Genomic DNA, 27,937 nt, shown 5'->3' with positions numbered 1-27,937 from the left:
TACAGTGGTACCTCAGGTTACGAACGCCCCAGCATACGAAATTTTCAGGATACGACATGAAATTCGAACATATTTTTGCTCCACGATACGAACAAAAACTCACCATACGACATTACATTAGTTCGCATTTTTCATTTGTTTTTCTTACTACAGTTATTTTTTTTAATGTATTACTTGGCTTTAATTTGAGTATGTTTTTCGCGTTGGAACGAGTTATTTGGTTTTACATGTAATCGTATAGGAAAAGATGATCCACCTTACGACATTTTCAAGATACGATCTCAGTTTCGGAACGTATTAATTTTGTATCCTGAGGTACCACTGTATTATTTAAATTAACAATATAAATTATTATTATTCATTTGGCCCATAAATTATTATTTGGTCAATATAACAATATAAATAATTCAGTATATTTATATTGTTATATTGACCAAATTCTATAATCCTTTGAGTCACAACTCCAGCTTTATTTAGTAATTCTTCCTCATTCACACATCTCCAAGTATTCAAGTATTTGAAAATATTTTCTTTTCAATCAAAAATAAAATATGAATAAATGTTATGGCTTTGTGAAACTTTTTTTGAGTTTATGCCGTTGAAATAAATAAATAATAAAAATATTAAAACATTTGTCGATTTTGTTTACACGTTTATTGGGCCGCATGCGGCCTGCGGGCCGCGGGTTGGACACCCCTGGCCTAAACAATGTTCTTTTGTCTTAAACAATTGTTAGTCAAGAATGTACAACATTTTTGGCTAAAGATTGAAGTGACCCAGGATCAAACAATTAAAAAAATGTTACAAAAGCCTCCAGACTGCTTCTGAAAATGACACTCTACCATACAAAACCTTTACAAGATAGGTAGGTAGGTACAACAGTTTAGAAGAGAATGCAAATGAGTGAGAACATGCAGTCAGGGAGAAATGGATTCTGTGTTTGAATGGTGGATGGAAATGTTGGCATCATGCTTGAAGAGACGGTAAAAAAAATTCAAACCTGTTGTAAGGAAGAANACAGTTCTGCATCTCTTAAAGACTAAATTACAGATGAGGAAAATTAGTTTGTTGGCTTTGTTTGCATTTGGCTGAACAGTTTTGGTAAAAGATATGTTGGCTCAGTGGCATTGGAAACTTCTGAAAAATAACTTCACAAAAATCTAATTGATGCTCAATAAAATAAATAAAAAAAGCAAGAACTTTTTGAAAGTAAACATTTTATTTATATTAATTAATTTGTAATATTTCATTTTTGTGCAATTTTATGTAAACAATAATAGTATTAAATTATATGCCTTTGTGTCCTTATCTTATGTTTAGTACGCAATTTGTTTACAAGGACTTATTTTATTACTAGGACTTATTATACTGGTGACTTATGTTTTCTTAAATCGCAAAACAAAGTCACCAGTATAATAAGTCCTAGTAATAAAACAAGTCCTTGTAGACAAATTACATACTAAAAATAATAGTATTAATTACAAAAAATATATAATGAACTTTAATTTTTAAATAAAACATTTAAAATTATTTCCTACAAGTTTCAAGAATCAGTTATTATAACTAACAAAATTTAAATAAAAGTAAAATTGAATAAAAGTGATTAAAATAAAATTATTATTATTAGCCTTACTGAACAAAACTTTTTCTATGAATATTATATCTATTAGGTTGTTCGGAAAGTAAGTTATTTTTTTTTTTTACCATTAGACGGATTAGTCGTATTTTTCCCGCCATTTTTATTCTAAACCATATTATCATAATATATTTTGACAGCTAGCATTTTAAGGCTTATTTGTAAAATATTTTGTTTGATTGTTTATTTTTTGTGCCCCATCATATATGGAAGATCCAAAGCAGCATTTTCAGCATATTTTGCTCTTTTATTACTGAAAAGGTAAGAATGCTGTTCAAGCAAGAAAAAAATTGTGTGATGTGTATGGAGAAGACGTGTTGAGAGAAAGACAGTTCCAAAACTGATTTACAAAATTTCGTTCTGGCAATTTCAATATTGAAGATGCACCACATTCTGGATGGCCAGTTGAAACCAATGAAAACAAAATAAAGGTATTGATTGAAGCAAACTGCCGAATAACAACACATGAAATCACTAAGAGATTAAATTTGTCAAATTGAACCATTTATGATTACTTGAAACAAATTGGTTTCATTTCAAAGCTTGATATATGGGTTCCACATGTTCTTGAAGAGAGATGCTCGCTTTGGTGGGATTTTAAAGTAATTTTTTTTCTTGGAGCTTTTACCAGACAATTTAATAATTGATTCAAAAGTGTACTGTCATCAAGTAAACAAATTGAGTAATATCATCAAACAGAAAAGGTGGCCAGAATTGATCAACAAAACAGGTGTCATGTTTTACCACAATAATGTCAAATTTCACACAAGTTTGGTAACTCGTCAGAAACTGTTATAAGTTAGATGGGACACCAGATCCAGCACACTCAGATTATTACTTGTTCCGGTCTATACAAATTTTTTTTAACTGTAAGACATTTAATTGAAATAACAATGTCAAAAATCACTTGGATCAGTTTTAAGCAACAATCAAACCTTTTATGAATGTGAAATAATGCTACTACCGGAAAAAATGACAACAAGTATTTGACCAAAATGGTTGATACATAATTCAATAAAATATTTAATTTATTATAAAAATATTGTGTTTTTTCCATGGAAAAAAAACGAAATTACTTTCCGAACAACCCGATATTTAACTAAATCTAACCGCAAAAATCACTAGATGAGCTTTGTATTGTTTAAATAACAATTATAGTTAGTTCATCCAACTTTTATATATCTAGTTTTAAGATTTTAAAATTTAACAGAAACTTATTTGTTTGTCTAAGTTGTATTTATGAATTTAATAATAATAAATAATTAAGAAAATTTTGCAGGAAATTAAAATGATATAATCATTGTACATACCAGTCATGGTTAAAAGTAGAGTCATAAAACTTTCTGCACATTCTGGAACTTTCAATTCATCAAGTTCTCCATCTTGATAACATAATTTCCATGCTGAAGTAGAATTTAATAGTAAATCCATCTTCTCAAGTGCACCTAAAAATAACAATAATTTTTAAACTTTGACAAATTATTATTATTTTTTCAGTAATTTATTTATACAAGGTCTGTTCAAAAAGTATCGGACCTTTGGTCGGCAAAAATAAATTTATTGATTTTGATGTACAAAACCCTAATCCCCTTCAAAGTAGTCTCCTTGGTAATGTATACACTTCTCCCAGCGTTCCTGCCATTGCTGGAAACACTGCTGGAACGCATCTTTTGGAATGGCTATCAGCCAGTCCGTCGGATTTTGCATGATGTCTTCTCTCGACTAAATTCGGGTTCCTTTTAGCGGCATTTTCAGCTTGGGAAATAGCCAAAAGTCACACGGAGCCATGTCGGGAGAGTACGGAGCGTGACGAACCACAGGAGTGTTATGTTTGGCGACGAAAGCCCGAATCAGATGCGCAGAATGGGCGGATGCGTTATCACGATGGAGCTGCCAAGTTTTGATCGACCACAGATCCGGTCGTTTGCGTCGCACTGTATCGGAAAGACGACGAAGGACCTCCTGGTAGTACTCCTTTGCGATGGTTTGGCCTTGTGGTGCGTACTCACGACACACCACCCCACGAGAGTCGAAAAAACTGTCAACATGACCTTTGATATTGCTGCGGACCTGCCGTGCATTTTGGCCTCGAGGATCGTCTCCGAAAGCCTGCTGAATCTTGCGAATGGTTTACGGCAAAATTTGATGTAATATCGCTGCTCACGTTGTTCAGTCATTTTCCAGCTTAGTGGAATCTGACGAGAGTGCACTACATGACCTCACTCATAGGCCGATTGCCAACGACTGACACTTCCTGCAGGCGGGAAAAAATTCAGGGCTGTGCATGACTGTCCCCTCCACAACTCCACCGAAGGAGGCCTCTCGCGCATCATTGGTTTACGCGGAAAAAAAAAGGTCCGATACTTTTTGAACAGACCTTGTACTCTTATTTTGCAAATAAACTTATAAATAGAAAAAAATTAAACAAATTACACAACAAATTTATATCAATTTTTTAAATTTAGTACAAAATATTATTTTGACTGAAATATATATTATTATGTAAAACAAACAAATTGCTTAATTGAAACAGTAGATAAAAAATATGAGAACGTTTTCAACTGATCCTTTGGACATAAAAAAGTTTGCCAAATGATATTGCTTATAGATATGGGATACTTAAATAAATTAACTATAATATTTCATAAACAGAATTAGTAGTAGAGAAAAAGGTGGTATTATGGAACACTGCAGGTATTATGGAACCACTCCATTTCGAACTGATAATAAATGTGAACTGTAGCGGATTGTGGCTGAACTGAACTAGGCAGACATCCATAGCAAAGGAAAAACCCGTTTTACTTCAGTTAAACGGTTGTCCGTATTTAATCAGCAAATTTGTTTTTTTTCAAAATTTGCAAGTTTTGAATGCTAAGTGAATATAATTATTTTTAAAATATAAATCATGTAGTTGTAGGGTCACTGGTGCATGTATTCCGTTCCAGAGACTTAGGGGTACATATTAATCTGTGTGATATTCACATTTTTTAAATTTTGGTCTTGACAGACATAAGTTAATTCAAGATGGCGATGCGTGAAATACGGACCCCATTGGTGCTTTTACAGTAATATAGAACTCAACTCCTCTGAACTCTCTCTTTGCAAGCAGACATTCGTCCGGAGCAATTTGTGAAAAAGACACTAGGTAGAAAGTCAATTCTTCCCGAGAATATCGAAAAAGAGCTGCTGGAATATATATTGTTGATGGAGGTCATATTTTTCTATTATAAAAGCATTTTTGCGATAAAATACATGGGTGTAAATAATTTTGTAATTATTTAACATTCTTTGTACTTTCCTATTTATTTTTGGCTACATTAAAGCATTTTTTGAAAATATACAGTAAGGTTCCGTATTACCACCCAATTTTCTCTAAGCCTACTTTCTGACTTTTTGTACAGAAGCCTTCAAAAACCATACTTATAGTTACACTAGCGAAAAATCCAATTAGGAACATTTAGTTTAATAGTTACCAGTACTTTTTGCACAAAAAATGTGGGTGTAGTTATGATACCTTGTTTACAATTCACTAAAATGTAATTGGGGTTCCATAATACTACCTTCTCCTCTATATATCTATTAATAATTTGATACAATTTAAATGATTAAACTTCAAAATAATAAATAGTCTTAAAATAAGACATACTCATTCTCTTATTACTGAAATTACAGTAGAACCTCGATTATCCGGACCTCTATTATCCGGATTTTCGATTATCCGGATTGTTCAAAATAAACAAAAATTTTAAGAATTTGCTGATTTGCACTTGGCGAATTACGATACTGTTTATGTACGTGATGGAATGCATAACTTTTTTTGTTTCAACGACGTCTCACCNAGTAATTCAAAGTCAATTATTTGTATTTGTAGATTTTGACACCAAACATAAAATCATATCAATGTTTAAATATTTATCATATAAGTAGATATCCCTGTATAATAAGTAGTTAGGTTCCAAAAAAGTGCTGTTGTTATGCAAATCTGTGCTATATGAAACAAAGGACTAGTATAAAACATAGGGTTAGGTTCCAAAAGTTACCAAAATTTTCTATTTGTTTACATAACTAAGAGAAGTATGTTTATTAAAGCAATCAGAAATTAACTAACAATCTCAATCAAAAGTATCACACATTAATATTGATTTTTTTTCTTCACTGCTAAACACCATTAAATGAGGATGTTTTCTTTTTTGGCAAAATATTGTCATCTTCCGAGTTTTCCTGTTGACCTTAATCTGAAGTCTCAACAACATCTTGCTTTTTCTGTACTTTTTCATAAAATCTGGTATATTCACTTGCTTGCATTTGCCTAAGAGATCTTTAAAAATGTAATCTCTTCATGCAGTAACTTTTAATTTATAAAAACAAAACACAGCAACGTCTTTTGGGTTCATTTAGAACACTATCACCAATGACAGTGACACCTGGTTTAACCAGTCCTACGTTGATCCCGAAAATTTTCGGGTTGACCTCATTGACCTGCGAGGGCGATCCCGAATATTTCTGTGTTTACATTGGAACGTTTTTGATACTAGATGTTGCTTTGCGTCACAATTTTTATATTAAAACCAACTTTTAAAATAAAATTTTTTCGTTTTCATATTATTCAATATATATATTTTGCTTGTGAAACATAAAAAAATAATTTTTTATGATACAGTAAACACGATTATTATTTAAAAAAAAAAAAATTTAGGCTTAATATCGATAAAAATTCAACATGGCATCACAGGCAACAAATAAAAATTTCAACATCAAATAGGTTAAAGATAGAGTAGAAAGCTAGGACAAGGAAGAAGAACTATACTGTACAATCAGATCTCATTAACAAAAACTGGGCATAAGGTACAAAACAACATTTAAAATTTAAATATTCTAAAATCCATGGGAAAATATGAGACAATACACATGCTTGCTTGAATAAAAAAACCATAAGATATCAGCATTTACACTTAAAAATTGTGACGTTTTGTATGGGGAAGTCTCCAATTCTCAAATCATGTTGTAGGAATGGTGTGTTGTATCAGGAATACCTGTGTAATTTATTTCAAATGCAATAAATTAATTAAAATTTACATAATTTTCATTTACATTTTAAATTCAATAACAATAATTGTTTGGCTTTATTTATACAGTCAAACTTCCAATTTGTTATTTCTAAACAGGAGAATTTTTTTGTAAATGTTTCTTTTTGAATAAAATATATTCAAAATATTCTCCAAATGTGGTGAGACGTTCAACTCCCATGGCCACTACTATCAAACTAATGTGCAGAAAATAAATGCACTGTACAAAATTAGGCATTATTAAATAAGACAGCTAGTTTAGCACTTTTGGCTTTTCACATAGTTAATAAACTTGGCTATAAATGTAAAAAATAAATTTTTCTTAAAAATATCAACATCCAGGACTAACTACATTCAAAATTGAAGAAAATCACAAAAACATTTTGTACAAAGTTCTTCTCAAGCAAGCAGAGAACATCTAAAAACATAAACATAAACTGACTTCTTATTGTAGGTAACAACCTAAGTTAAAATGGCCAGATGGCCGAGCAGTCAAGGTGGCAGCATACTGCTCTGGGAAACCTGGGATTGAGTCTGGACAGGTTGAAAAATCCCCAGGAATTTTTCTGAGGGTGATCTGACTGGATATGTTGGCCCCGTCCCTCATCACCTGGCCGTCCCATTGTGGGCCTGGCTGAACCCATAATTGGCTTGCTGAGAAAGGTCCTCTTAGTACCCACAGGGCAGAAAAAATTAAAAAAAAAAAAAAACTAAGTTAAAATATGTAAAGATAGAAAATAGACAGCGTCCTCTGCTGGTGGTGATGATAAAAAAATTTTAACACAAAGAATTAACAACTTTTTAAATGGTTTTTAATAAGAACTTAAAGGAAATTATTACCATCACCAGCTGAGGGCTATTTTTTCAAATATTTTAATTTAAGCCACAGCCTACAATAACAGATCAATCTATATGTTTTTTTCAGAGTTACTTTGTATATCAGAGGAGGACTTTTATTGAAAAAAATTTTTTGTAATTTTCTACAATGTTAAAAGTAACAACAAATTAAAATTTTTCTTTAATTATACCACTTGTGCAATTTTCACTCACCTCCCAACAATAGTAACTTTTTTATTTCTGTCAGTGGCCATTAATCAAAGGTTTGACTATATTATATAGTCATGTTATATGAATAAAATATCAATTTACATTATTTTTTGAAAAATTACTGAATAACAAGATAATGTAATAAATTAAGTTACAACATACTTTTATGTTCAAGATTCCGCCAACGATTGAAACAAATATCACTACTTAATATATTTATGGTACTTGGAAGAGACTGAGGATATCCTTGATTGTGTAATTCTTTTTCAAACAACAATACTTCATCAATGGTATGAGTTAACAATTGTTCATTATACACTAAATTTGGCATATCATTCTGTAATTTTTTCATGGCCAAATAAACAAGTGTTCTCATTAATTCTACCTGAAAGAATTTTAATTTATTAATAATTATCTAAATAGCACATACAAAAAAGCATGAAATATTATATTATAAAAATTACTAGTTCATTTTTCAAAATTCAATAATTAGAAATTTTTTTAAATCACATGATTACACAAAAATATTAAAATATAAAATTTAATATGAAAATGTAAACATATTACAAGTAATGACAAAACATATTTGAGAATGATTAACTATCTATTATGTACTTTATTTTCTTTTTGTTTTGATTATTATTCTAACAGATTGAACAATATACATATATGCTTTCAAATATTGAAACATCAGACTAACACCAATATTAAATATATAATAATACACATAATCCACTACATTAATAATACCAAACAATCTCATGGATTTTTATTGAACTATATTAAGACTATTTAATAACCCAAAACAAAACTATTTGGCTAGAGGTAGGCAGTTAAGCTGCCATCTCTTGATAAATTTAATAATTATAAATTAAATTTTAATTTTATTTTAGATATTCTGGAAGAAAAGATTTGGCATGGAATAAAACTCAAACCCAAAACTCCTACTTAAAGTGCAGATGCATTACATTTACACTAATCAGACCATCCATCATTGCTTCCAGAGCTATTAATTAATTTAGATTAAACCACACTGATCATTCACAAATCAGATCTAATATTGTTTGGTGTTACCAATATTAAAATATACAGAATATCTAACTCAAATGACAGATAATTTAAGAAACAAGTTTAAAAATTGGATTATATAACTATAAATTCTAAACATTAAATAAGATGTTCTACAGAATTATAGTTCTTAATTGATATTATTATTATATTATGTTCAATTAATACAAAATTATCTCAAAAAATTTTGAAAGGCATGGTAAGAATTAATCTTTGTCAGATCATAATGACAACAAAAAATAAAATAATTTTTATTTTTGTTATTATTCATTTTTGTATGCAATCATTTATCATTGTATTCTTTTGTTTCAATTTTTTTTTGCTTACTTATTTTGTATAGGTTAAAATAAGTATGCATAATTCTAAATAGATGTATACTAGATACTGACCCAAATCATCATACTTAAAATATGTGATCAGAATAAATATAAAGATAGATTGATTTATATTGAGACTGATTATGTTAGCAATTTTGTATGAGTAAAATTTAATACAACCCAAAATAACCTAAATGGAACACTTTTACTTTGAGAGTTACTTGAGTTTTATAGAATCATAATACATATTTTTATGTATTCAGATACAAGACATCAAATTCTTTTCAAAGATAAAAAGTAAAGGAATTTTAAAGTCAGGAATAAATAAAGGAATAAATAAATTTATTCAGTTTTGGTGTTCTGACACCAAAACTGAATAAATTTATTCATTACAATGTTGCTAACTTTTGCAGTAAAAAAAGAAAGATGAGTTTGATATAAAAAATATTTACAATTCCAATTTGCTAATGCAATATTTTATAAAAAATAATAAAAATATACAATAAAATAATTAAAAATCTCATAATAAAAATATTATTCAGCAAATTAATAAAACAGTTATAAAAGATGCACTAAAATTCTAAAATAAATTCATAATAAAAATGATCAACACAATTATTTATGTTTAAATATTGAGTATGTTATTAGAAGCATCAGAAATGAACAAAAACATACACTAACCTTTGCATAAATATGTTCTAGTTTTTCAGAGTTTAATAAAGGCTGAACAAGATGATCTATAAGCTCCAAATGGTCACGAATCCACATTAATATTTGTGTCAAATACCATTCTGGCTGAAAGTTAACATACATAATTAATAAGAACTAAAATTATATACACAGATTAATTTATTTCATATACAGTAGAGCATCGATTATCTGAAACAATTCGGGACTTGGTTTGTTCAAATAACTGATCATTTACAAAAAATATATTAAACACAAAACTGTACTGTATATAATTTGTATCACGTCTTACAAACACATACCTTATATAATGTAATACTTTAAACTTCTACAGTTCAGTTTGGCAGGGAGGGGAAGAGTGCCGCAATGCCACAGCCCTAGCAGAAATTTGAATTTGCTGACTGGAATGCTTTCGGTTAACCGATGTTTCAGTTGATCAGTATTTGGATAATCGATGCTCTACCGTAATTTGAAATGCCCAAACAAATTGCTTAAAATAGCTTAACAGTTTCATACTATTTTGAATATTTTCAACCTTTTACAAAGTGATAAGAGTTCCAAATAAAATTTTCACATATATTATTAATTTTACTTTTGATGCTTGATGATATCCTTGCAAAAAATAAAAATGTCTAAGAAAATATGATTCTTTTAAGCAGTTTATTTTGATCTTTTTATATTAAATTGAAAAGAATGAATTTTTTTTATTATCAAAAATAATATAGAATATAAATATTAATAAAAATTACTTTATCTAGTCGATTAGTCTGTTTTTTTGTTGTGAAATGAAAAATAAACCTTTTTTGTAATGGTCTCATCATCATCTGAAGAGGCAATAATAATGGTTCAAATCCAAACTCATTATCACTATTTTTGATTAAATTAGCTCTGATTAAATTTTGTTAAGGAAATTGTTTTGTTCTGAAGAAAATTTTACATTAAAATTACATTGCAAAAAATAAATTGTCATGTATTTTTCATAAGTATAAAATATTAAATTAATCCATAAAAAATTAAATTAATCCATTATAATAAAATGCATAAGTTTATCATAAATCAAAAGGATACGGTAATTGTATTTCCAATAAATAGGTGAACAATACTTTAAATTTCAATGGTGGTTGTACTAGTGATGGAGAAGTTGCAGGCCAAGGTATTGAAGAAAGGATTTTATCAAAATTACTGTTAAGAAAAATAATTTAGCTTTACATATTTTATGATTAAACATTGTTTATTCAAAATAATAATTATTAAAAAACATTTATTGAGATGTCTAGAAAATTAAAAATATTAACCTGCCAAATTTTTCTTTTAGAATATCATGCCAATACAAAATAGTTTGTTTAATATAATTAACTAAGTGTGTACATTGAGAGGATTGTAAGTGGTTCCACGTATCTTTAAATTCACAAAAATGTGTAACTGCTACATGGTCAGCTCCTTGTACCAATGCTGATTCTATTGACTTGCTATAAATATAATAATAATAATAATTAGAATAATATTTTTAAACCTTAACAACTTATTTTATATTTAAAAACTAAAATATATTATTAATACGTGATATATTAGAAAATTAAAACATCAATTCAATCAAAAATATAAAGTCAATTAATGCATTGTTGTTATGTGCAAAAATAATATAATTTTCAATAGCAGTGGCTTTATTCTTATTGGAAAGGAATATTTTAAAATAACTTTATTTTTCTTATTTTTTATCAGATATATTCATATTGAATGCAATGTAACACATCAGTATATTCATTAAACAATACATATTTAATCATTCTGTCTGCCGAAGCTGCTGGCGTGTTTTTTTACTCACTTCAAATACAGGTAAAGAATGTATCCTGTTTAATAATTTTACGTTAAAATTTTATTTGTTTGGGCTGTGTCTTAACATTATAATTGTTGGAAAATTTATCAACATAATTAATATGCAACGCTCGCTGTGAGCAGCAGGGGGTCACTGGGTCGAACCCTAATGACCACTTAATCTGCACGGGTCGGGAAGACCCGCTCTCGGTTGTCGGATGGCAATAGGAGGGCAAAAATATGAGTGGGGAGGAGTCGGAAGTCGTGTGGTCAAAGACTACACAGGTTTAAATTAACGAACACATTTAATAAACAACTAAGAAATTATACATAAGATAATAGATATAACCCGCGCGTTAAGATATAAATAAATATGTTTCTAGAACCTATTCTAACCTAACGCTAGACTTCGAGAGAGAGCTCACGTTGGAGAGAGACAAATTATAATGCAAGGGTTTACCTTGTAGGAAACGTTATCACGTTATAGGGCGTTGATAAAACACTCTGTGATCGTCGTCTAGTATTCTGAGGCGTCCTTTGAAGGCTATGTGGAGTGATGTCCTTCTCAGGCCGTGCGGCTATGTCCGGTTACGGTGTACGCTCCGTCGCTCCCAATATGTAGAGTTCTTCCTTGACGAAGTTCTTCGGAGGTTTCTTCAATCAACCTCTCCGAGGAGTAATTCCGTCGTATATGGAGAGAATAGAAAATAAGCAAAGTCCTTTACCTTTCATGGAGCGGCAATTATGAGCTTCTTAGATCCTGAGAGTGCTGGAAGATCGTGCGACGATCGCTCTTGAGGTTTGCAGAGGGGTTTCTTCGGCGTTAGCTCCTCAGCCAAGCGCCCGGAGTAGAAAATTTGACCCCTTTATATACTCTATAGCGTGGGAAAATCTGCTACTCTTTTGACAGCTCTCCAGATTTATGACAGTCTCCCCCGTCATGGGTGACGACAATGCAGACATCGTTTGACCAATTACTGTTAAATTCGTCATCACCTAGGGAGATGACTGACCTTATTTGGTCATTTTTTTCGTTCGGTCGCTGCCGACGTATGAGGGTCACGTGACATCGTGGTCCCTCGTCGATGACCTTCGGACGACGAATGTCACTCTAACTACGCAGTTCACTATCCGGGTTTATTCCTCGGATATTAGGGTGAGAACGGGAGAAACAACGAAAATGATGATGAAAGAAACATATCTTGTTATTAATAAAAACTTTCTTAAAAAGGTCGGATTTTCACACTCGCCAATTAAAAGAGGAAGACCACCACTTCAAAAGTCAAAATCAACTAGTAGAAAGGAAACTGTTTCGACCACTAATACCAGGTTAATTACTGATTACAATTTACACGTCTAAAGAACTTCTCCTGAACCATCTTCAGCAAACGTAGGTTTGAACCCTGAAACTACACTTCTAAGTTCACAACTATCAGGTGAGCCATTTGATTTTTTATCTTCTCTGCCAGGAAAAAATTCATCTGATATATCAAGTATAACACTATGGAATAAAATTTCTGAATTAATTAATGTTTCTAATACGAGAATATTAAGTCAAATGACTATTATCAAAGAATATTTGGTCCAGATTTGTAATAGTATCCAAGAAACTAAAGTTCAGAATCAAAAAATGAATAGCCAAATAATTAATCTTGAACAACAAATTGCTAATTTGAAAATAGAAAATGAAAGTATGCAATATTGAATGGATAATATGGTTAATGTGCAACATCGAAATAATATAATGTTATATAGATATCCCAGTAAAACTAATCCTACCAAGCTAGAAGTGTTTAATCTTATTAATGAATCATTAGAATTACATGAAGTTACAATGGATGATTTAATAGCGATTATTCCAATAACTAAATCACAGTATCCAACAATTAAATTAATTATTAAAAATACCCAAATAAGAGATTATATATATTCGAGTTTTATAAAAATGAAACAGCAAAATCTATCGAACGTATGGAAAGAAACTCAAATTTCACAGGATCTCATAAAAAGATCTAGATTAAGACGTAAACAATTAATTCCTTTTTTAAGCGAGTTAAGGAAAGCAGGTAAATATCCGAAACTCCGAGGTGATACTATTCTGTTGGGCAATTATTCTTTGATGTATAGCTATGTGTTGGAGGGGCTGGTATACTTGGATTCTTTTACCCCGTATTTTACTTCTGAGAATACTCCACAATGACATATGATCAATTTAAATACTCCTATTCAAGACTTATGTATTGTTGAGACTCAATTATTAAGTCCCTTGCCTGCTGCACATAATAATAATGAAAGTTTATACCGGATATAAGAATTTAAGAATGAAAATAATTAAAGCATTACTTCAGTTTAAAAAAATTATCTACATCAACGGCATTCAGTCAATATCGTTAAGCCAATAATTTGTATTTCAATTTATTAAAATCTAAGAAATCAAATTACTATAAAAAAATTCAACAAAAATCTTAGAAAATAAAAATAATGATCTTTTAAAGTCTACGATTAAGAAATTACGATGTTTCAATTGTGATCAATCAATGCAAATAGATTCTTTTAAATGGCTAGTTTTTTAACAGATTTACAGAAATTATAGTCTTCCTTATGCCGATATAAAAAAATTTTTTTCAATGAAAGTTTAGATACTCCAATATCTATCGAAGAACTGGATATATCAATTCGTAAATTAAAAACGAAAACAGCTCCTGGAATGGATATAATTACCACTAAATTTATTAAACTTCTTCTGCCAGCGGGTATGCAAGTTCTACTTGTTCTTTACAATCATTTTTATAAATCATTTATTATATTTTTACTGAGTGTCCAAAGATTGAAGAAGCGTAATGTAAATTCAAATTAAAAGAGATTTTTTGATTTAAATTAAGAAGAAAACTTCAGAACTAATCAAGAAAAAATTTCCATTGTATAAGATGTATAATATCCATTACTTTTTTGTTCATATTTTAAATAATTCGAAATATGATATGTAGATTGAATGATTAATATGTTATGTTTAGCAAAATTTATGTAACAAGATATTTAAAAAAAATATGTTTCAATAAGTAATAATTGTATTTTTGTAATTCTCTAAAGCTAACCCCCTGTAACAAGAATTTTCTTATTACAATAAAGTATTTGTAATTAATAATATTTCAATTACTATAGTACTTAGAATTTTAACCATAGTATGAATATATCTATAAAACTTTAAATTATTACTATTATTAATCAATAAATAAAAAAAAATGAATAAACAGAGGATAAAAAAGTATAAAATGTTAAAGTAACAGGAGAAAAAAAATTAATTAGTCAAAACAGGATATTTAAAACAGTAAATTAACCATTACAATCTAGTTGAGTCTAAATGATTGGTAAACACTTATTCTGTTTTCCAAATTTTTCTTTCCACCTGTTCAATTTCGCGGAATCAAATACAATAGACCTGAAAACTCAATTTAATGTGGACCAAAACATGACGAATTACTGAAAATGACATATTTTGTGGATTTTGGGATGGGTTATTCACAACTTGTAATACATTGCTACAAATTAATCTATTGAAAATCTTTTAACAGATTCAAGACAAAAGAATATCTACAGTACAATCTAACATAAAATAATTACTGTACTATAAAAGATGCAAAAATTTACTCTAAATTAAAGCATTTGATTAATGTATAATAGTGCAGCATAGTGATGATACTAGTGTAAATGGCAAAATTTTTGTAAAAGTATTATATGTGCAAATTCATATATGTATTAACTACTTACCAATAGTAACCATTTCCATTTGAAGTTAAATTTTAATTAAAAAGAATATTGGCTATTCAGTGGCTATTTTCAACTTAATGACATTCGTAACGTTTTGCAGTGGCATCTTGGAAAAAAAAAAGTTATATTCTTTGTTTACCCGTGGAATTGATGGTATTATTAAGTGCAGTCAGTGAAGAACGATAACTTATTTGATCCTGATGTTAAGTTATAGATATAAAAATTAGATGTATTTTTGTTTTTTAAATGACACGACAAGTTTTACAAAATGTTGAGTTATCAAGAGAGAAGTTTCTGGAAATCTACTGTATTTTGATTTTGTAAAATAATATTTTTTTTTGGTCAAACCATATGAAGAACGAAATTCCAAATTAATACGGTTTTACTGTGTAATCAAAATGCCAGAAAATTGAAAAAGTTATCAGATAACAATTCTGAATCTCCAAGGCAAAAAATTTTTTTAAATCAATATTTCTAGTTAGAACAAATTTTACACTTCTAAAAATTAAACAAAAAACCCCCACAATAAATAAATAATTTGTTTACATTGTAAAGAAAAATTCTAAATATCCAGGATGTAATATATTTATATAAAAATATATTGTAAAAAATACAAAAAACCAATTTGCATAAATATAGGCAGGGGAAAGTAGCCTAAAAAGAAAGGTGATTCTTCCATGTTGATCATGTTCCTGTAATGTCAAAAGAGGACGACAGAGAAGACAAGAATAATGTACTCATATTGTCTTTAACACTTTGTATTTTTTACAATGTACAGTAGAGCGTTGTTTATCTGAAAGTCAGTTATCCGAAAGAATTCCAGTCAGCAAATTTAAATTTTCACTAGTGCTGTGGCACTGCAATCTTTGGCTATATCTTGGGCTACTCCAATATTTTTTATGTTTGTGNGTTTTCAAATATTCTTCCTTCATTGTCGATTTAATTTAATTTTTTATATAAGTAAATAAAAGAAATGAATTTGTTTACACTTTAGACGGGTTCCGGTCTCCGGTCTATATTTTGAAATTTAAGGAAGTTGTTTATTTTTAAACATTGTTCTGTTATTAACTTGCATAATTTTACTAAGAGTATTAATTAGCCATGCATTTTATACTGCAAATTAATAATAATAAATGCTTTGAATTCGTATATAAAAGGATAAATAATGCAATCAAATTAATAGAATATCGGAACAACAAATTTTGTTCCGGTAGTTTTATCACTTCCCTTATATTAACTTTTTCTTATTATTTCTACTGGTTTTAAGGCCGATCTTTCATACGGACAGTATTTTATTACAAGAACTTTTTGGGAATGTTTAGTTTGTGCCAGTGTAAAAAAGAATTGGATGTAAAGTATGTGTATATATATTAAAAAATTAGCATTTAAATTAATAAATTAATATTATTTATTAGAAGNAAAAAAAAAAAAAAAGTGCCGTGACCAGGATTCGAACCTGGGTTATTGCGGCCACAACGCAATGTCCTAACCACTAGACGATCACGGCTACTCCGACACGTCTCTAAACTCTTCTTATTACCTATAAATATCTGAAGTCACTAAAGTGTAACAGCTAAGACGAGAAAATATAAAAAGTAGTTCAACATAAAAAAACTAGTCTGATCAGTTGCAGTGAATATACTATAGGGCGTGGTTATCACTAGTTATTGGAGGGTTTGAGAGATTGCTAGTAATCAAAACACATTTATTAATTAAATAATATGAATTTTTAAATATGGGGCTGTTTATAAACGAAAGGATTACAATGGAAAAGGAGAAGGGAGTCATGACAAGTCCGACGAGGAAAAGGGGAGGGCGAATGTCTATTTATTTCATTAAATTTTATACAGTTTATGCATTTTATTACATTTATTTCAAAATTTCTTGTACAGTACTTTTCGTTTCTACTTATGGTATCTATCATTCATAAAGTGATAAAGGTTTAAAGGAGGTCAAAGAAAAGTTAAGTTTGACGGTATAGCATCGATCTATTTTTCTTTTTACTCGTCTTGTGGGTCATAGAGTCAATTGAAGATAACAAAACTTTTTATGGCCATTTTTATTTTCCCGGTTGTTATATACTGTATAGCAAAGGGAAAGTATGGTGTTGGTCAAAAAATCACCCCAAGATTTTTACGTTTTTGGACTCTGGGGACATCGAAACATTGAGAAATGTAAAAAAATTCGTTTTTTTTTTCCTGTATATACTGTATGTATGCTAGTGACTGTATATGGGGGTACGATTTTATTCATCCTTCTGTAGCTTAATAACTCCTGTGCTTTTTGTCGAAAATTTCTGAACTTTTGCGGGGGAGATGTTTGTTTATCAGGGAATTGATGCTATTAAATTTTAGTGATTAAAAATCGGTGGGGATGGGAAGATATAGGGGGTCGTGTGTCATATCTCCAGTAGAGTCGGACTCAATGACAATTTTACTCATTATTAGTATTTACAATTGTTTGTAGAACCTATCCCTACCCTCAAAATTAAGCCTTTTGCTATTTTATAATAGTTAAAAAATATACAGTCGACTCCCCCTATAACACTGTTGACTATTCCATTTTATATGAATTCCATGTTGTACGAGTCACTTAGATTTTACAAATACGGGAGCTGTTCACAGCCTGGCACACGTATTTGTAAAATATAAGTGACTCGTACAACATGGAATTCATATAAAATGGAATAATCAACAGTGTTATAGGGGGAGTCGACTGTAATATTTTATTAAGAAGAATTTTTATAACAGATGGCGCCACACACACAGTTTTTAACGTTGCTGGAAAAGTTAAGCAACTCGTTGCTAGATTTCCCTCGGTGAATTTGTCAGTTAGTGTACGTATAGAACGTATGAAGGTTTGCTCTCTTTATTGAAATCATTTATCCTCAAAATTAAGTTTGAATTCAGATATTTATTTATTATGCGTGTTTTTACTTTATCAGAGAGATGAAATTTTTCATTTAAACTTATTCATTAATACTAAAATATAATCTTGGAAGAAAATCTTGGTAGAATAATGATATCTTACGGCGTAAGATGTCATTCTACCGCTATGAGTAGTCAGAGTCAGCTTTTGATTTTTCATGAATTATTGTAAATTAAAGCTAATGTCAATCACAAATTTTCAAAGTTGTTGTTATAAGCAAGCGAACGATTTTACTGTTTAAAGATTAAAAAATATAAGAAAAATTATAAAAAAAATTAAAATTATTTTGGCTTTTTTTTCAACTGAAATTTTAATAATTAAAATTGTCATTGTTTATTAGTCCACAAATAATACGTTAACAATAACGTTATTATTTGACATGAAGCTTTGCGAATTTTCGGTTTCTTAGTGTTAAATAACAGGTAAATATTTTGAATATAAGTATTAAAATATTGCTTAAGTCAGCGGTTCCTAACCTTTTTTGACTTGCATACCCCATCCCTTGGCAACCCATTTTTCTAAATTCTTTCTCTTACATTTTTATAATGTTTGTACTTTATATACTTGTACTGGTACAAGTCGACCCCCTATAACACTGTTGATTATTCCATTTTATATGAATTTCATGTTGTATGAGTCACTTAGATTTTACAAATACGTATGCTGGGCTGCGAATGGCTCACATATTTGTAAAATCTAAGTGACTCGTACAACATGGAATTCGTATAAAATGGAAAAATCAACAGTGTTATAGGGGGGTCGACTGGTATTTTAAACTTGTTGCAACTGTAAATAAATAGAAGTGACGTGGCAAGGGCACAGGGCCACTGAATTAATGAATATTAATGAATAAATAAGTTACATTTATATTGACACTTGTAAATCCGCAGTATAATTTTCGATATAAATAGAACCGGATCTACATAAGTTATTTTAAATCAAATACGCGGAAGGTTAAAACGAATCCCTTCCATCCTGAAAATTAGACGACAAAAATAAATATGTATAAAAATTAAATAATGTATATTAATACAAGATTACAATTTATTAGTATAGATATTTATATTACATGCAGTAAGGTAATAAAAATGGATTAAGCGCTCTAAAGGCTGAAGAGATAAAGTCGCAGTCTACTGCTCTGAGAGTCCCAGGATAGAATTCACAGAGGGCACCAGAAATTTTTCATGATGTTCTGTCCTCCTTCCTTCACCAGCCGCTTTTATTATGGGCATGGTATAACCCACAATTGGCTTAAACCTGGATAAAATTTTGGCTGAGGAGTATAGACGAAATGTAAAATTCTGGTGCCTCTTATTGACTAATCAATCGTTTCGTTTAGTTAAATTTAATATTATACTATTCTCCTTTGACTTTGTTTTTTTCATAGTAATAGTTTTCGCATTTTATTTTAAATTTATTTCTTGGATTTAAGGTAAAAATAGGATGACTGAATTCGCAAAAGCTGCAAAAATATATATTTTTAAGCCAGAAAATGAAATTTACGAGGTATGTATAAATAAGTATTACAAAACATATGCTTAAATACAATATAATGTATTTGCGAATTTATGTCTATTGTAAATATATTCTACATCATCTATAGTTGATTGGTGAAAGTATTTTGCAATTTGGTTGGGACAGTTCTGTTCAAGCCATTGTATTATATTTCACAATAGATAATCATACATACGAAACTAATTTAATTCATTCGTGGGTTGATCGAGAAAATAATGCTTATTGGGAAGATCAAGATCAAAATTTGTTTCGAGCTTCCTTCGAAAGCCAAGCAGATGTTATGGAATTTGCATTTGCATTTGTTAAGGTTAGTGTGATTGATTTATTCATTTTGTTTACCCTGGACAATTTCATTTTTAAATTAATCTTGCAGTATACCGATAATGAATAATCGGTATATTCTAATTACAATCTTTCTTTTGATTTTAGGGAAATTCAAATAATTCACACGAAAATACCAAAAGTCAATGTAATTAATTAATGTAAATCACATTAAAAATGAATATATTTTATTACTTTATAAAATTTTAATATCATTTTAGTTGAATCAACATTTTCTGAAAATAATCAATCGCTCAGTGTAACAAAGAAAAACAAAATATTGCCTTCTAATTCCACTAATTCCAGTCCAGTTATGGATTTTCCAGGGAGTTCGAACAGTACTCTCTTAACTATCTCAGAAAATAAATATCCCGATTCCCTTCTTGTAGAATCTGGGAAAAGAAATATTCGAAAATCTTCTTCTAAAAATGTAACTTCTAAAACATCAATAAATTTACATGACACAGGAAATCAAACTCCAAAAAGCGGAGAAAGTTCAAAATGCAATTGTTCTTGTGATAATTGTAATTCTTATCAGGACAAAGGAACCCTTTTAGAAACTTACGTAAAAGTCCCTTTAAACGTTAAAAGTGTTGACGTCATTTCAACAATATCTTCAGTTGAAGAACATTCTCTTTCAAAAGAAAATTCTACCGCAAATGCCTTTGAAATCGTCCGTAAAATTTGTTGTCCGTTCGTGTCACCCATTATTAGATGTCTACAGACTTTAGGTTCTCTATTTCCACCATGTAAATTTATAATAATTATATAAGTTATAGTATTATTTATTTTATTATATTACTTCTCTGAGAAATTGTTTTTCTTTTCCAGAAAGAAAATATTCGTGTCTTCTCTGATTTATATTTTTTAAAAGAACTACATCAATTAATATAATGATTTATCAATAATTACCTAATCAAATAAATATATTATTTAACGTAGAAAATGTGTTTAAGAAATTTTTAATTTGTTCAACTTTAATTGTATTGTGTTATTAGTAGCATAATTTAAGAGGAAAATACAATTTGTGAGCTTGTAAGATATTTTATTGTTTCTATTGGAATTAATCTTTCAAATCTCTTGTAAATACGGACAAGTTATACTATTTCTTAATGTCCCTTTCGTACTCGGCGATGAAATTCGTCCTAAATACAAAAAAAAATCTTATAAAATATTTAATCATAATCCAAATTTTAATCAGTTATTCAGAAGAAAATCTTGATTTCCGTTTATTTGTTCGATACGACTGTTTACAAGAAAAATACACAGTAAACAGTATTATTCGCGACCTTGATCCCGTACCCTATTATCACCATTATTTTTTACGTTCGATGAAATGGAAATGTGTCACAAGTCAGAAACTATCTGTATAACAAAGCAGTTAAATAGAACGAACTTGATATTAAATAATTCTACAATTAAATCTCACGAAAATAATAAATTTGTTCACTTTTTTATTCTCTATTTTTATACAAAAAACGTGTAAAAATTTTTACACACAGTCTTAAACTAGATCATTCTGTTCTAATGATATCACGAATAATTCCTTTAAATTAGAAAGATCTTAATTGATATTAAAAAAAAAAACATTCACATTAAATTGAACTATGAACAAAATACTTTNAGTCTACATTAGGCTTAACATTGATGAAAATTCAACGCGAAGCGACATGCAACGGAGAAAAACTTCAACACGGGATAGGTTAATGTATTTTTTCGTACATAATCGGTTATCTGAAAAATAAGTTATCCGAATAACCCCAATTGATTCGAATAAACGAGGCTGTACTGTATTTTTATATAAAAATAATTTGTTTGTAACTTTTTCAGTTTTTAACTCTCCACCCTGTAGACTAAGATGTTTTAACCATATGCTATCTTACTGCATGTTTTTGTAATCAACAAAACTGTAAAGAAATAACAATTTTATTTTATATAAAACTAGTGGTCAGGAAAATAACGAAGAAAACTTTATCGAATATACTATTAGTACAGTATTATATTAGCCTTATCTTAAGCCGGCCCGCACATTTGGCATTTGCCGACCGCCAAGCATTGGTCTGCCGCGGGAATTACAAACTTTCATCCGAGATTCGGCAATGTACCGACAAGAACGAGAAATGGCAAATGCCAAATTTTTATCAAGAGAAATCACCCAAGCCACTCGGTACTGGCCGAACGTTTGCTCGGCATTTGGCGAATATCAAATACATGAAATTCTTTCTCAGACTAATGGTCTGAGAAAACACATGTTAACTTTATATGTGTATTTATGGTAATGTGTTTTTTGATATTTTAAACAATGGCTAATAGAAGTTAATAAATACCTGATATTTTCTAATCTTATTACCCATTCTAAATAACATTGAGCATTCTGCAATTCTTGAATTTCCGAAAGAGGAACGGAAAATTTATCTTTTATCCTTTTAACCTCCGTAATATGATCCTGGGCCTCTTTCTGTATTTGTTCCACGTACGAATTTAATTCGGTAGCTTTCGTGATTGTTTCTTCCGCCTTACTCGATATATCGGCTAACTCTGAAGGAACTTTTTCCGAGGATAAATCTATCTGTAAATAATAAACATTGTCAGACATTAATTAATTACTTACAATTTTTAAAATTATGTATTATTACAGGGCATTTACCTTGGATTGTAATTTACAGATTTTGTTAGCATTTTTTTCTGATACAATTTTAGCACGTTTTAACGATTTTAAGTCACGAAATTCGAAATTTAAAAAGTTGACAACGTTAACAGATAACTCCTCTTCCATCTTGAAAGCATGACTATACGCCGTCTGTCGGTCAAATTTGAGAATTTTTAAAACATTTATTTTGAATGCCGTACTAATTTCTTTTTCGTATCAAAATGAAACAATTCTAACGTATTAATTTACAAAAATGAACTAAACACATTACTATAAAAGAAATTGTCTACAAATTAATTCATATGTTTTTATACAAATGACGGATGGCCGAGCGGTCGAGGTGGAAGCATACCGCTCTGGGACCCTCTACTCGGTCCAGACATGTCGGGCCCCGTTCTTCACTATCCGGTGGCCTTTTACAGGACTTACTGTATTAGGCTTATTATTTTTATTTATTTTATCTGCTTTTGAACATTTTTGATTGCTCATTTTTCAGCCCTTAGTTCACATCTTGAAACCGTCGCCTCGTTGCCATATCCATCGAGCCGGCCCTGCATGAGCACCAACTCTAATGGACCAGTCGTTCAGTCTCCTTAATAATATTTTAATTAGGGTCAAGTCTCAAAAGTTGAAGGATAAAAATTGTAAAAAAAATATATAGACTGGTGAAAATAGTAAAATAAGTAAATAAAAGAAATAAATGTGAAGTTTTTTAAACTTTAAACGGATTCCGGTTCTTAGGATTAGTGTCCGTGCGTGAGACCATATGATAAGTTTACTAAATATATTATAAATAGTAACGTTTATTAAAGTTTTATTCATTTGCTTTATCACTAGTTTTAAATAAAATAAAATTGTTAATTCTTTACAATATTCTTGGACAGAACATCCTAAGCACTTATTCTTAAAAATTTAAATGAATTCTTATCGGAAAACACGAAAATGAAGTTCGAAGAGGCCATTAGTGTTCTGATTAATACCCATATTTAAAAATTTTACACTACGAGTACATGTGTTTTTGAGCACATATCTTTATAATAAAATGAATAGTACTGCATTCTATTTAATGACATTCCTTATACCAGTATTAATTTGTTTATTGTATTATTTCTACTGGTTTTCAAGGCCAATCTTCCATTTTCCACAAGGATAATATTTTATAACAAGGATATTTTGGGAATGTACACTATGTACCCGTATAAAAAACAATTGGATTTTTTTTACTTGGTAAAATTTTAAAGGCATAGACATTTTCTTTAGAAATTATCAGTAATGAACAAGATTTTAAATAATTCCTTAAACAAATTTTTAACATTAAATGCGTTTTTATCTATAAATATATATATGGAAGTTGTTTCTTTGATATTTAAAACAGTGGATTTTCAATTGGAAAATATGAATTTTATAAACGCTATCTTAAAATTTTAAAATCATATTTCTATCGATTAAATTAAAAATAATTACTCAATATAAAAAACTAGCATTTAAATTAATAAATTAATATTATTTATTAGAAAAGAAAAAAAAAGTGCCGTGACCAGGATTCGAACCTGGGTTATTGCGGCCACAACGCAATGTCCTAACCACTAGACGATCACGGCTATTCCGACACGTCGCTAAACTCTTCTTATTACCTATAAATATCTGAAGTCACTAAAGTGGAACAGCTACAATGAAAAAAATTTAAAGATAAGTTCAATATAAGAAGATAGTCAAATCTGGAAATATCATTTAAACACACCGCTAATAATTCAATAACAATGCATTTAATGTTCTCTGTATTCTCAAACATTCTTCCTTCATTGCATATTTAATTCAATTTTAATTGTACCCAATGTGTTAGACTAGATGTTGCTTGTCGGAAAGATTAGTAAAAACTAGTTAGACTCGCGTAATTGGTTATATAACAAAGAAACAAAGAATACACAAAGATTACACTGTCTTGACTCAATGAAAGTCAGCGCTAAAAAGGGGAGAGTGAAACGAGGTCACCGTCTCTAACGGCTCACCGAGGGGTCAACAGAGCCACTAACCTTTTATTACGTAACGGAAGAACGTTTACAAAACATCGCGACACAATGCGTTGTATTGTACGTAACGATGTCGTATAACATTAGACAATAATTTCGATCGTTGATTCCAACACAATGAATATACAGCATGCATACTAAATCAAATTCTATTATTTTATAAATTATTAGTAAAATTTAAATTAATCTAACATAATTGTTATCGCATGTAGCCCATATTTTGTTATGTAGGGAGATTGATCATTTTGGTACATTATTCTGCTATTAATTTTCAGAATGTTATTACGAGTATTATTAATAATTTGCAAATTAAGAATAATTAGAACTTGTAGTTAATTAATGCTTTAAATTCTTAAAAGGCAGGCTTCTTAAGGAATTAGTTTAGTTCAAAATACTGTACGGCTATTTTGAAATTCAAAGTGAAAATTCTGTTTAAACTGTGATATCCGTATGTTAACTTATTCGTTTAGAATCTAGATCGAAGTGCTTCCATGCTATAAGAGAACAACAGACCAAGAATAACTGTAATCTGGTTAATATGGCTTTGCCTTTACAGTCGCACATCTAACAAAGAAACAAAGAATACACAAAGATTACACTGTCTTGACTCAATGAAAGTCAGCGCTAAAAAGGGGAGAGTGAAACGAGGTCACCGTCTCTAACGGCTCACCGAGGGGTCAACAGAGCCACTAACCTTTTATTACGTAACGGAAGAACGTTTACAAAACATCGCGACACAATGCGTTGTATTGTACGTAACGATGTCGTATAACATTAGACAATAATTTCGATCGTTGATTCCAACACAATGAATATACAGCATGCATACTAAATCAAATTCTATTATTTTATAAATTATTAGTAAAATTTAAATTAATCTAACATAATTGTTATCGCATGTAGCCCATATTTTGTTATGTAGGGAGATTGATCATTTTGGTACATTATTCTGCTATTAATTTTCAGAATGTTATTACGAGTATTATTAATAATTTGCAAATTAAGAATAATTAGAACTTGTAGTTAATTAATGCTTTAAATTCTTAAAAGGCAGGCTTCTTAAGGAATTAGTTTAGTTCAAAATACTGTACGGCTATTTTGAAATTCAAAGTGAAAATTCTGTTTAAACTGTGATATCCGTATGTTAACTTATTCGTTTAGAATCTAGATCGAAGTGCTTCCATGCTATAAGAGAACAATAAACCAAGAATAACTGTAATCTGGTTAATGTGGCTTTGCGTTTACAGTAGCACATTTGCGGGTGTCACCTTACACATGGACTACCCCTTTCTATCTACAATCTCGACAAGCAGCAGAATGATATATTTGTAGGCTACTGTGTTTGGACGACTTGCTACCTTTTAAGCCGCTTTAAAAATAATTTAGGCCACGTTTCGAGGAATTCTGTCCAATTTTTCATAAAACTTCTTTAGCAATCTGTGAGGTTCTCATGGGACACGTGCTATTTAGTTATTATTATTAATTAATGAAAGTAGTGTTCTGTATACGTAGCCGTATTCCATTCGCTTAAAAAAATTACATCAGTTAGCTGGCAATTGGCATATTGTATTGACATATATACATTTCGGATAATTCGAAGTCACAATTATTTCAACTCTTGAATTTTGAATTAATGAGGATTTTGTGTAATAAAATTTTTTGAAATATCAATGTTTTCATTAACATTTTTATAATCGTTGAAAAAATACTCGATTAAAATCTTTCTTTTTAAATTTAGAAATAGAAACAAAAATACAACAGATAATATTAATAAAAATTGTTCACTAATTTAACTTAAAAACTTTTAAAAGCTATTATTAAACGATACAAATGAAAAGTCAGATGTAAAATTACGTATACAAACCATGTTTAAAATGCGCCTCGAAGGTTTATGCATTACTTAAAAGCCGCGAACGCGACGAAAAAGTTTTACTTGTCATAAAACGATAAATAGTTTGTCAAATTTTTATTCATAAAAATGCAGTTTCAACTGCTTTTTATTTTATAAAATCCGTCTTCTTGCGCCACCAGAGGGCCTTTTAAACAATAGGTAGCCAGTGTTGCCAGCTAAAACACGTAAAAGTACTATTAAAGTAGCCAAGACGTAGCCAATTATTGTAGCGCCACATCACTAGCGGACATTTGAATTTGCCGACTAGAACGCGGTCGGTTACCGAGGTGACGGTTAATCGGGGGTCGGATAATCGATGTGCTACTGTAAAAGCAAAGCCATATTAACCAGATTACAGTTATTCTTGGTTTATTGTTCTCTTATAGCATGGAAGCACTTCGATCTAGATTCTAAACGAATAAGTTAACATACGGATATCACAGTTTAAACAGAATTTTCACTTTGAATTTCAAAATAGCCGTATTTTGAACTAAAATAATTCCTAAAATAAATAAAAGTACAGTTGAATGAAGAAAGAATGTTTGAGAATACAGAGAACATTTAAATGCATTGTTATAGAATTATTAACGGTGTGTTTAAATGATATTTCCAGATTTGACTACTTTTTTACATTGAACTTATTTTTCAGTTTTTTCATTGTAGCTGTTCCACTTTAGTGACTTCAGATATTTATAGGTAATAAGAAGAGTTTAGAGACGTGTCGGAGTAGCCGTGATCGTCTAGTGGTTAGGACATTGCGTTGTGGCCGCAATAACCCAGGTTCGAATCCTGGTCACGGCACTTTTTTTTTCCTTTTCTAATGAATAATAATATAAATTATTGTGGCCGCAATTTAAGTTTTTTTCATTCGAGGTTTTTTGCTCGCTCACATAACTATTGGCAATACCATTTAAGCACATTTAGATTTACCATCAATAATCATATAACAATGCATTTAATGTTCTCTGTATCTATAATATAATCGAGACGGGTTGATGATAATAATAATATTGATAATAATAAGCGCAGAGCCCAAACGGTTAGGAGTTGAAAGTTGAAATTTGGTACACAGTTAGGGTACGTCACGAAAACGCACACTAAGAAGGGATTTTTCGAAATTCCCCCCCCGGGAGAGAAAGACAGGATTAAGGCTTAACACTTCCATCAACAATGGAAGTGTTAAGTAACAATGGAAGTG

At 29.9% G+C, this 27,937-nt stretch overlaps 2 protein-coding genes and 3 non-coding genes across 7 annotated transcripts in view; 2 read left to right on the top strand and 3 right to left on the bottom strand.

Annotated features, from left to right (window-relative positions):
* The window catches only part of LOC111631115 (RAD50-interacting protein 1-like), a 30,804-nt gene extending 7,854 nt beyond the window's left edge, over nt 1-22,950 (bottom strand). The window contains exons 1-8 of the mRNA XM_023375313.1: nt 22,816-22,950; nt 22,496-22,737; nt 11,117-11,290; nt 10,890-11,003; nt 10,571-10,709; nt 9,816-9,929; nt 7,912-8,134; nt 2,947-3,081 (exon numbers count right to left, since the gene is read on the bottom strand). Of these exons, the coding sequence (XP_023231081.1) occupies nt 2,947-3,081; nt 7,912-8,134; nt 9,816-9,929; nt 10,571-10,709; nt 10,890-11,003; nt 11,117-11,290; nt 22,496-22,737; nt 22,816-22,944 (1,270 nt within the window). The 5' untranslated portion in view covers nt 22,945-22,950. The remainder of the gene's footprint in view (nt 1-2,946; nt 3,082-7,911; nt 8,135-9,815; nt 9,930-10,570; nt 10,710-10,889; nt 11,004-11,116; nt 11,291-22,495; nt 22,738-22,815) is intronic.
* On the bottom strand, nt 16,840-16,911 carry Trnah-gug. Its single transcript has one exon. It is a non-coding gene; the product is annotated as a tRNA-His (tRNA).
* Nucleotides 18,673-21,300, top strand: LOC111631121. 3 transcript variants are annotated; one of them, XM_023375322.1, is made up of 7 exons: nt 18,673-18,754; nt 19,765-19,838; nt 19,936-20,154; nt 20,277-20,316; nt 20,390-20,598; nt 20,707-20,917; nt 21,000-21,216. In XM_023375322.1, coding segments are annotated over exons 2-7 (744 nt in total). In that variant the 5' UTR covers nt 18,673-18,754; nt 19,765-19,775; the 3' UTR covers nt 21,002-21,216. The 3 variants fall into 3 exon arrangements, with proteins under 3 accessions (XP_023231090.1, XP_023231093.1, XP_023231092.1); XM_023375324.1 differs by lacking the exon at nt 18,673-18,754 and adding an exon at nt 19,470-19,625 and having other exon boundaries at nt 19,720-19,838; XM_023375325.1 differs by lacking the exon at nt 20,707-20,917 and having other exon boundaries at nt 21,000-21,300.
* A 1,397-nt stretch (nt 22,951-24,347) lies between the features above and the next one.
* On the bottom strand, nt 24,348-24,419 carry Trnah-gug. Its single transcript has one exon. It is a non-coding gene; the product is annotated as a tRNA-His (tRNA).
* A 3,049-nt stretch (nt 24,420-27,468) lies between these two features.
* On the top strand, nt 27,469-27,540 carry Trnah-gug. Its single transcript has one exon. It is a non-coding gene; the product is annotated as a tRNA-His (tRNA).
* Nucleotides 27,541-27,937: the final 397 nt, after the last annotated feature.

This window comes from Centruroides sculpturatus, unplaced genomic scaffold (genome assembly GCF_000671375.1).
Source record: "Centruroides sculpturatus isolate CEXI.00-Female unplaced genomic scaffold, Cexi_2.0 scaffold550, whole genome shotgun sequence".
Lineage (NCBI taxonomy): Eukaryota > Metazoa > Arthropoda > Arachnida > Scorpiones > Buthidae > Centruroides > Centruroides sculpturatus.
Note: the sequence above shows the minus strand (reverse complement) of the source record. Positions and strands in the feature narration are given on the sequence as shown.